This window comes from Triticum dicoccoides, chromosome 5B (assembly GCF_002162155.2).
Source record: "Triticum dicoccoides isolate Atlit2015 ecotype Zavitan chromosome 5B, WEW_v2.0, whole genome shotgun sequence".
NCBI classification, from domain to species: Eukaryota; Viridiplantae; Streptophyta; class Magnoliopsida; order Poales; family Poaceae; genus Triticum; species Triticum dicoccoides.
Window position 1 is genome coordinate 154,019,541 of NC_041389.1, and position 11,364 is coordinate 154,030,904.

The 11,364-nt window shown below is 46.2% G+C and overlaps 1 protein-coding gene across 1 annotated transcript; it reads right to left on the minus strand.

Moving 5' to 3' along the window:
- Positions 1-4,550: 4,550 nt before the first annotated feature.
- LOC119307948 lies at positions 4,551-7,882 on the minus strand. Its single transcript, XM_037584047.1, has 4 exons — positions 7,584-7,882; positions 7,376-7,455; positions 5,703-5,895; positions 4,551-5,073 (listed from the first exon to the last, which is right to left on the minus strand). The coding sequence occupies exons 2-4, from the start codon at positions 7,427-7,429 to the stop codon at positions 4,943-4,945; spliced, it is 378 nt and encodes a 125-aa protein (XP_037439944.1). The 5' UTR covers positions 7,430-7,455; positions 7,584-7,882; the 3' UTR covers positions 4,551-4,942.
- Between the last annotated feature and the right edge of the window lie 3,482 nt (positions 7,883-11,364).

The window sequence follows — 11,364 nt, forward strand, 5'->3', positions numbered from 1 at the left end:
AGTAGTTGACCATCTGATGTGGCATGCAGCTCCTCCTCATCGGTATGAGAGGTATATGACTTGCTAGAAACACGTGGAGTAACTTTTAATAGGTCATATTCCAAATGTTTCAAAGCGTTCGTCGAAATAATATCCTTCTCGTTCTTTCCAAGACTAACACCCACATTCTTTAACTTAGAAAATATGGCAGTATTGGAAAAGGCTAAAAAGGATTTGGGAGACGACGTAATACCTTGGTTGTTGAGGTTCTGCACTGCCTTACACCGCATAGCCTTGGCCATGGAGTCCTCATCTGTGTCCATAGAACTTGCAGGACACCAAGCATTTTCAGGACACTTGCAGGACACCAAGCCATGTGCACTTGCAGGACACCAAGCATTTTCTGGCGTCGTTGCCGGGAGCATAGCACTTGGTCATTACCTACCGCTCACATATAGTTTATTTTTGTTTGTTGCTATTTATCTTACTATTTTTCTTTAATCCAAAAATACAAAAAAAATCTTGCTATATGTCCTCATAGATGTCAATTGTAGGAACTGAAGTTGCTACAAGAGAGGAAATCAAGAAGAGAGGAGGGTTTATGAACAATACTGATATTCTCTTTAAGTTATTGAGGTGGATGATAAATTGAGGGTGTTGCATTATTGCGCTCAAATTATATTTGAATTCTCTGTATTTTGTGAGCATTGCAAATCCAATAACCATATGAGCTTTAGCTGCAAATTTTATCCTAACCATGGTGTAGCATCATAGAACCTTGAAATTATGACACGGTAAATGAGCTCTCTATACACCACAAAGAGGTCTTGAAGCATATGAGCTTATTGGAGAGTGTCCATAACTGGGCTTCAACTTGGTTCCACTGTTGACATGAACCATGGGAGGGACATCTACAGGTCGGCCGGGAGCAGCGACGAGGCCGACAGCCACACCAGAGTTGCCTTTCAAGGCAAGTAGGTGGCCGGCGCGGTCGCGGGTGCGAGGTGATTCGACGGCGGTAAATTTCAACAGGGCAGTTGGGTTCGCACGACGGCCAACTCCAATGGGCGACCCATTTCGTCCGCCGCCGTCTATTTGTGTCGCCGCGGACAGAAAAGGTGGCCCAACGCGCCGACCCAAACGGGCATGCGTCCGCCTTTCGTCCGCGGGCGACTCATTTCCGGCCCATTTTTGAGCCGGATTTGCGTTGGCGCGGACACGCAACGGACGCGTGCACGCTCGCCCTCTCCTCCCCCGGGCCCACTGGTCTGTGTCACACCGCCCTCCCCCATCCAACAGCAACCCTCGCCCTCCTCCTCCGTTGCCGACGTCGTCGCTCATTTTTGCCGGCGACTTTGCCAGCTGCCGGGGCCTCCACATCCGCCCAGCTACACCGCCCACTCCCATGTCGCTCGCCACCACCGTCTTGCTGCCGGGAGCCGACTGCTTCCCACCCACCCCCCACCCCACCACACAGCCGCCCCCGACCAAGAAGTCGCCTTGCTGCCCAGCTAGATCCTCACCGGAACGCTCGTCGGAAGCTGGCATGCTCGTGGACACCGGCAGCACAGCAGCTGGTCCGTGCGCGCCGCGACCCCCTTCGCCGGTCGTCTCCTTCATCGACGCCCGCAAGTTGTTCGACAGTTTGCCAAGGTACAAAATGGACTCCGCCGACGAGTTCTTTTTTCACAATTTCTTTTGCGACTCCGACGATTCGTCCTCCGATGACGAGGAGGAGATATTGGCTGCCGTGTTGGTCCATCACCACCTCAACAGCCAGCGGCCATTGTTCCTTGGCTCCATTCCGGGCCACCTTCCGGCGTTGAATCGCAACCGAGAGAGCGGGCATTTACTCCTTTGGAAGGACTACTTTGATACAACAAACCCGTTGTTCAAACATCAGAAATTCCGCCGTCGTTTCCGTATGAGTAGGCATGTCTTCAACTGTATTAGAGAGGGCGTGGTCGGCTATGATGACTATTTCGAGTGCAAAGAGGATGCCGTCGGCAAGATTGATTTTTCCTCTTATCAGAAATGCACTGCCGCCATCTGAATGCTTGCATACGGAGTGCCCGGTGATCTCATTGACGAGTACGTCCGTATGAGCGAGTCTACTTGCCTAGAGTCTCTGTATAAGTTCTGCAAGGCTGTTATTGCTGTGTTTGGCCCTGAGTAGTTGAGAGAGCCGACTGCTAAAAATACAGCCCGTTTGTTGACGATGAATGCCAGCAGGGGCTTCCTAGGGATGCTTGGTAGTATAGAATGCATGCATTGGGAGTGGAAGAACTGCCCTTCTGCTTGGCAAGGGCAGTATAAGGGCCATGTCAGGGCTTGCACTGTCATACTTGAGGCCGTGGCGTCTCAAGATCTATGGATCTGGCACTCTTTCTTTGGCATGGCCGGATCACACAATGATATCAACGTGCTTCAGCGCTCGCCGGTGTTTGCTAGGCTTGCCGAAGGCAACAACCCACCGGTGAACTTTACTGTCAACGGCCACACCTACGACAAAGGATACTATCTGGGTGATGGTATCTATCCTCAGTGGACCACTATTGTCAAGACAATACACAACCCTGTCGGAGAGAATAGGAAAAGATTTGCCCAAAAGCAAGAGAGTGCTAGGAAGGATGTCGAGCGTGCCTTTGGTGTTTTGCAATCTCGATGGGGCATTGTTCGGTATCCTGCTAATACCTGGAGCACGCAAAAACTGTGGGAGGTGATGACTGCTTGTGTGATCATGCATAATATGATCGTAGAAGACGAGCGCCCGGAACGTCTGTATGATCAAGGCTTTCAGTTTCAGGGTGAGAATGTTGTGCCTGAGCATGGAGTAGCGGCAACATTTGAACAGTTCACCCAATTTCATGAAGACATGCGTGATTGGGAAACTCACGTGCAACTGCAAAATGATTTGGTTGAGCATATGTGGGCTCATGTTGGCAACCAATAGATGTATCTTCTTTTATCCGTTTTGCAAAACTATGTGAGACCTTTTTATTTTCATTTGGCTTATAATAAACTATGCTATTTTATTCGGTCCAAAACGATTTTATTTTGAACTATGCAATCATGCAAAAAAATAGGGGGGTCAGGCAGCAACGCCGGCACATATGGGTCGGCGCGTTGGGCGCCCTGCAGATCCATATCTAAAACAGGACGGACGCCGGGCGGCGGTCGACCCAAACGGATAAAAAGCGGACGAAATCGCCGTCCGTTTGGTTCGCCCCATTGGAGTTGCTCTTAGAGGTGCTACAAACATAGAACGCAAGTAGCAAAAAAAAATGGGATTTTTTGGCCCAAAATGACTGTTCTAGGGCACGGCCGCAGTTTTTAGGCATCTGCTGCATGTTGCCTGTTGGAGATGCTATCTTCAACAAGCGCGCCAAAAGATGCACCCGCGTGGTAAAATTGTTTTTTAGCGCGCGCGGCCCGGTTTCGGGCGCTCCAGCAGTGGCGGCAAATTACCGCGCGCGGGAAGCGTTTGCGCGCGCGGGGGAGAAAGCGGCAGCTGGCGCGGTAGATTTGGCGCGCCGCTTTGCGCGCGCCTATATAACCCGACGCTCGCCACGCGCTCAACCACACTGGCACGCGCCCTCCTCCTCGCCACCTCGCCGCTTTCCCCGCCACCACCATGATGTCGCGCCGCCGGGGTTCTTTGGGCTACCGTGGCGTCCGCGAGCGCCCCTCGGGCTGGTACTCCGCCGAGATCCGGTCCGGCGATGTCCGGCTCGGCCTCGGCTCGTTCCGGACCGCGCACGAGGCGGCCCGCGCGTACGACGCGGCGGCGTGGCGCTTGGAGAGGCCCCCGTCGCAGATGAACTTCCGGGACGTCTTCACGCGCGAGCAGGGCCCGCCCCTCCGCCTAGTCTCATCACCGACCAGGACCGTGCGGACCATGTTCGGCAGCAGCGCCGCCTCCTCATCGCCGAGGAGGACGAGCGAGCCATGGCGGAGTGTTGTCGTCGCCACCCGGAGGACGTCGCCGCCGAGAACGAGTTCTGGGCAGAGAGGACGGCAAGGCGCCGCGCGGAGCGTGCCGACAGGCGTCGGCGCAAGGCACTGGCCTTATCGCAGTGCGATATCGTCGAGAACGGCGGGCAGTCGATCTTCTCCCCCAACGATCTGCGTTGGGATGACATGTGGCTCGATACCTTGGACAACACCATCGAAGATGATGATGGTGATGATGATGACAGCTAGGAGTCACCGTAGTTTGTCTCGTTGCATCATAGTTTTTTCTATCTAGTTGCACCATAGTTCTATCTATCTATGCTTTGAAACTATGTAAAAGATACTTTGTATCCTTTTTTATCTATGCTATGAACTATGTATCTTTTTTATCTATGCAAAGTTATTAAAAAAATGTTATAGCATGAATGCGCGCTGCATTTTAGCACGCCTGCTGGAGCTACGCGCGCACTGCATTTTAGCGCGGCCGCTGGAGCCAGCACTGCGCGCCGCGCCAAACCTAGTGAAGGGCGCGCCATAAACCAGAATTTAGCGCGCGCCGCGCATTCAGCGCCTGTTGGAGATGCTCTTACAAATTTATACTAACATAACCACACACATACAACAAAAAGTTTCATGCCACAACCATATCATATTGATGTTCTGGCCAGCATTAATAAAATAAGAACATCGTCGATTTCAGTGCCACGAAGATCTACTGCTCTAGGCCATTCTTGAGCCAAGAACAACTCAAGCTGATATGCAAGAAGCAGATCTTATACAGGAACCATCTGCACATATACTTATCCACTTCAGGTAACATCAGGTTACTTACTATTCCACAAACCTATATTATAAGATGAAAAAGGAATACAAAACAGGGGTAGAGAAACGGGTTGGACACGGAGCATACTGCTGCTCCTACATTGTGGGGATAGCGCGGTTGCAGTGCCCGTAAGGCAGAGAATCTGGGGGATAGCTCGGCGCGGTGTTCCGGCGCGGCCAGCGAGCATCAAGGTTCCAGCTTAAGAGAGACAACTCGGGACTGTCGGTTCCGCTTTGCCGCCCTCACAAACACCACTGATAGGCATGATGGTGCCCACCATGGCCTCCGGACTTCTTGCTCCCCTTTCAGGCAGGCAACTGTGGATCAAATTAGCAGGAGTCAGACAGAGCAATCTTCCAAGTGTGGACACACAACCAATGGAGTATGATGTTCATCTATCAATAAAATACAACAGATCTATGTATTTGAATCATGTCAAATTCATTTATGTTGCTCATTTACACCAAACCAAGATGCTGAAAAGAACCAACCTACTCCCTCCGTTCCAAAATAGATGATTCAACTTTGTACTAGCGTTAGTATAAAGTTAGTACAAAGTTGGGTCATCTATTTTGGAACGGAGGGAGCATATATTAGCATCATAAACTTGCGGCCAAAAAATGTATTTACTGATGAAAGCTAACAGAACAGAAAGCAAATTGGCAGCTGAACCGTGCTGGCACAACTGTTTTCCACAAGACTCAGCTCACACTTATAAGCTTTTATGTAGCATGAAGAGGCAATACCAACTAATTGAGCTTGAGCTCAAAAAGAAAAGAGCAGTGGTGAGAGAAATAGGGTTGCACTCCGATTGACTGCATGGTGCATCATACAGTCAAATGAAAACTAATGAGCAAAATATGAAAGAAACAAGTACTGAAATGGTTATCACGGTAGCAGAGATGATTTATAGATGCTCTCAAGGAAGAAACGGGAATATACCAACCTTTAATGCGCCTCAACTCTTTGCACAATGTGATAAAGTCTCCCCATTTCATATGGCACCGCCTGATAAACCGCAGAATCTGCTCGGTAGTAAACATCGACAAGCTCTCCAGATACTCTCCATTGACACTATTTTCTTCAAAAACTTGTCTGTAGCCACCAAGATTTATCTCTTCAAGCCACAAGCCGACGTCCTGAAAGAAAACAATAACCTTATTAGGTGAATACCCTTTAGCTTTTGCGTCTGACAGTGGTTCAAATTTAAATCAGAAGACAGATGAGTAGCTAGATCAGTTAGAACAACTGCAGACAGTCAAACATAAAGAATGAATTAAGAAAGAAATTTAGAGTCAATGCCCTTTAAGAGGGTTGAATGAAATGCCTATCTAAATTTAAAGCGACCAAACCCAGATCATACCAATGGCTACTGGTGATTATGAAAAAATAATGCAGATCTAAATTCAGTAACCAACTTGTGGGCATGTCAAACAAGCATACTGCTGTGAGCACGCAGAACACCGAGATGGTCCACTCCAAAGAAAAATAAAACAGCACCAACAATTCCCAACCTTCATTTTCCCCACAAAATCAGGTTGCTTAGTTGGGGAAAACTTCCTAGCATGGCTATATTACCAACTAAACTAGCTGCCTTGTGAAGCAATTCTAGGAGTGATTGTAGTTTTGTAGTGTAGTCTATCACTTTAGGGAAATAGAGCTAGGATTGCCGGGCAGAAGTCATCTTAGCCAATTTTTCACTCCATGTTGCCAGTTTTTCAGAAGACAGGAGCGCCTTAAAGGTGCGAAAGAAGTGATCATTCAACAAGGCAATCTTTTTTCCTAAATCCAAACAATACATAGCAATTTAACAAAGAATTCGGACCTCATTATGCTAAAATTTAGGAGCTAGTTTGAAATCTTACCAATAGAACGAAAAGGTAGAATACGTTCCAAACGACATGGCATAAAAAACTGTTCCCAGGGTTCTAAAGTTCATCTCATCAAAGTTAAGACCGGCTTCATCCAAGTATCAAACACAACACGTGGTCAATACAAGACACGCCAAAGTAAGGCTCAATTATAGCCCAATCCCATTCTGGCTCAGTGCCAGGCCTGAGTACAATGCAGCCTGGGAAAAGTTTCGGAAGTGATTACTCATGGTTGGATGAGTATTACTTGGTTACTAAGATTGTTGATATTGATTTAATTATTTGCCATGATGACAAAGCGAAGGGGAACCAAGTATCACTCTCACCACATGAGCTCACCATACCCCCTCACTGTGGTACTTCTAAGACTAAGAGAATGGGCCAGGACATACGGAGAGGTGTAGTTAAGTACTCACGAATATTTATCTTTTGCATAAAACTGAGTAGAAACCACCGTCAAGCATCACAACAGATCATCAAACGGATTCCTAATAGTGGACTAAATTATCTCAAGAAGGGTTGAGGACAAACAAGATGAAACTAAAGAACTAAAACACTGCCCACAAAATCGGTAAAGCGTTGTAGGGGCAAATTTGTATGAATCCAAAGAAAGAATCAGACTGTCAAAGCTCCTAGGAATGTTTACGAAGTAAGCTGCAGAACGAAAATACAGTGAATTTCAACAAAGTTGGCATTCAAGTAACGACGGAAACAGAAGAGGAAAACCACCGTCACTACAGATTAGCACCTCGACAGTCCATATGAAGAAATCAAGCGGCTCCGGAGACCTCCCACGGCTCATCTCCCTCCTCCCGTCAGCCAATCCCACTGCAAGACCCAACCCAAGGTTCAGTGTCAGATCTAGATGGTGTGACGCGTGCGCACCGGCGCACCGAACATTAGCTCAAGTTAGTTCAAGACTAATAATTCCTTAATGAATAACCAAAATCTCATACCGAAAGAAACGATGCCCGAGATCGCGGACGGGGTGGAGACGGCAGGGACGCGACGGGAGCAGAAGGGGAACGGCGATGGAGTCGAGATGAGCGTGAGAGGCGGAGGGGTTGGGTGGGTGACGCGCGGCGGTGAAGCGAAGCTACGGCACGACGGGAGATATAGAGCACGGTGGTGGTGGACTGTAGGAGAGGATTGGAGCTTGAGTAGAGCAGTGCAGGAGAGCAGCGTTGGGGAAAGAGGAGGGGATCGGGGTGGGAGGAAGAGGAAAGCTACGGGAGTGAGGATAGGAAAAGTCAGCTGCTGCAGATGGATTGTGACGGCTGAGATCGTTTGGCCGACATGATTGGTGGTAGACGTTGGGGATATTTACTGTCAAAACAGAAATGAAAAACTACAGAAATTGTTGGTTTCATCCAAGTCTACTGATATTTGTAAATTTGCCTAAGTTGACGAGTCACATCTCAGAAAAATTGTAACAGTTTCTCTATTTTTTATAGAAACGGTTTTTCTCATCCCATTTTCATAGAAATGGAGAACAACATCCAACGTATCATCATTGTACAGCGCTCAGGTAAAGCGAATAGTTGCACCAGAATTACATAAACTGGCCCTAAGCCAGGACAAAGAGCGACCAACCGACACATAACAAAATAACCTTATAGGAAATCTTCAATAGTTATTTGCATGTAGCTCGTCGCCCTTCCCAGGTGAATCATCAGACCCGGACGATCCTCAACAGTTCTCCTCTTTGATGATCCAGGATGAGCATGCATCGTAGTAGCAACGCAGATTGTTGATCGCCCAAAAAGGATCTTCCGTTGATGAAGTCAGTTGCTTGCTCTTCCTAACAACAATCTGATATCGCGCCAAACCAATTCTTAAAAATAGAGCTCATTACGGATAGTCGGCAGGGCCCACAAGGCAGCTACTCAAAACATGTTAAATACATAAGCCTTTTTTACTAGCACACCACATGATAGCCCACTCCCTAAAATTACGAGGCATGCATCTTTCCAAAAATTCGTCTAAGCATTCCTGGACATACTTAGCTACAACACAGTCGAAGAACACATGATAGGTTCTTTCACCACAACATTGTAAGGTTATATCTTCAATTCTTGCCGCTTATAAAGGTTATCTTGAGTAAGGATTCAATTGTGTAGCACCAACCAAATAAAAACATGAAATTTAGGAGGAACATGGATCTTCCATAAATATTTCCAAAAAGGGGCAAAACTCCTACCAAAATTACTTAGCTGGTAAAAAGATTTTGCAGAATATAACCCAGACGGATGTAGAAATCATCTAGGTCTATCAATCATGCTTCCAAGAGAGCAATAATTTATTAAGGACAAGAGATCATTCCACCTTGGAAGGAACTCAGGACCAACACACCTTCTCAAAGTGAGTTTAAGCTCCCTTCTACCCTAGATGTGAGCCACTATGCAATTTTGTTGGTGACAAATGGCAAACACATCAAAAAACTGAGTTTCGAGAAAACACTCTCCTATTCAAAAATCATGCCAGAAAATTATGTGTTGACCATTTCCTAGAACCCATCTAAAGAAAGGTCTAGCAACAGTAAGACCCGAATTAGGCCCTTCCAAAAAGGAGAGGCTACTCCAGGTTTATACCAAAGAACCTTTGATTTATTAGTCTTGTATTTATGATCCATAAGGATCTTCCCATTTTTGTTCTCACAAGTATAGGGGATCAATCGTGGTCCTTTCCATAAGTAAGAGTGTCAGACCCAACGAGGAACAAAAAGAATTAATAAGCGTTTTCAGCAAGGTATTCTCTGCAAGTGTTGTAAGATAGTAGTCACATTAACAAGCAACAAGTAACAAAAATAGCAAGGTGCGGCAAGTGGCCCAATCCTTAATATTGCTAAGGACAAGCTGGATGTAGATGTACTTGTTATAGTGATTCAAGTGCGCTTGAGGACACACGGGGATTCATCTAGTTACTTGCATCATGTTACATTGATACGTGCTCATTGCTTTGATAAATTCTTATGTGGGTGGACCCGTGCTAAGGTGTTGTTCTTACTTGAACAAAAACCTACTTATGATTACCCCTTCTCTCAAGCATCCACAACTACAAGAGATGAATTAAGATAAATCTAACCGTAACATTAAACGAAAGGATCCAAATCAGCCCCTTACGGAAAAGCTCTTAGACTATGGATTAGGCTTCTGTCACTGCCACAACCCATCATCTACTAACTACTCCCATAATGCCTTCCCCTAGGCCCAAACAAGGTGAAGTGACATGTAGTCGACGTTCACACGACACCACTGGAGGAAGAACAACATAACAGATCATCAAAACATTGAATGCATACCAACTTCACATGATTACACTTAACAAGACTTCTCCCATGTCCTCAAAAACAAATGGAACAACTCACGAAGCATGTTTATGTTCATGATCAGAGGAGATAAATATGTCACTAACAATCTAAACATATAATATTCCACCAAGTAAACCAACTAGCATCAACTACAAGATGTAATCAACACTACTAGCACCCTAGGGTACCAATATGAGGTTTGACACAAAGATTGAACACAAGAGATGAACTAGGGTTTGGAGATGAGATGGTGCACAAAGGATTCTTCCCTTTTTCCCCAGGGGTGACCTTGAGTTATCGAACCGATGAGAGGAAGTGTACATTTAAGACAAGGGTTTCTACCAAGCTTTGTAAGAGTATTAAATTCCAGTTTTTGGACCGGATCAAAATCAAGTTGCACAGTTGAACACTTATAAATAAAAATAGGCATGGGTATGAGGACTTATTCTTACAACCAAATATTTGCGAATGGGTTATGATGATATTCGTTTGTGCCCTGGAAGTCATCATCAAGATGTGCTTGAAACATATCAAAGGGGGGTGTCCAAATTACATCTTGACTAGCACACGTCCTGCATCAAGGGCTAGTTATCCAACCAAAGGCCCTATCCGTCGCGCGGGGTTTCCATTGGGCATTTTATGACTACACCTCTTGTATCCCCAAATATAGGATTCACGCCACCATACTAAACCTTTCTGTCACTGGTGTTCACAATGGTATTTCATGGTCTCTCAACCCTTAGCCTCTCCATGGCTCGATTTCTATCATCCTGTGTACCTGTAGGGACAAAGATCGTGAACAAGACAAGAGACAACTATGAAGCAATTTTATTTCACACATACAAGACATCATAATACTTCCATTGATCCCTGCAACAAATACACTGGGTTGAGTGTTATGCCTCAACCCATGACCTTACCGAATTACTCACACATGGCATTCATATCTCGAGAATAAACCATTGAAGAGCACATCAAGAAGATTGATTGATTGATAATATGTCTTACAATAGTTGTCAGATGCGATACACGATTACAAGGTGAGGTTAACTAGGATGAGTATTGCGGTGATGGTGGTGGAGATGGCTATGGTGATGGGGATGGAAAATGGCAGCGGCTGGGGTTGATGTGGATTACAAAGATGGAACTCTTAGCGATGTTCTATTGCCCTTCAGGTGTTGGCCATTTATAAATGTTGTTGGGGTGGATCAGAGGGTGCCGCTGGCACACCGTACGAGCGTGTGTGCTCATATGAGATGTTGTCTTGCGCTCTATTGGCTTCCTTCGCCTCACACTTTCTCTCTCCTTATCTCCTCTTTACTCCTTTCCATATATATATGCTTGATTATGTCCATGTATTGCCCCATTTCCCGTGGAAACAAAATAAATATAGGATTTTGGAATCATTTGCATTCATTATTCATTAG

Coding starts and splice junctions, on each gene's coding strand:
- LOC119307948 (XM_037584047.1), bottom strand. CDS start 7,429: ATGAGCCGTGGGAGGTCTCCGGAGCCGCTTGATTTCTTCATATGGACT. Junction 5,896..7,375: donor TCTTCATATGGACTGTCGAG/GTGCTAATCTGT, acceptor GTTTTCTTTCAG/GACGTCGGCTTGTGGCTTGA. Junction 5,074..5,702: donor AGAGTTGAGGCGCATTAAAG/GTTGGTATATTC, acceptor TTTGATCCACAG/TTGCCTGCCTGAAAGGGGAG.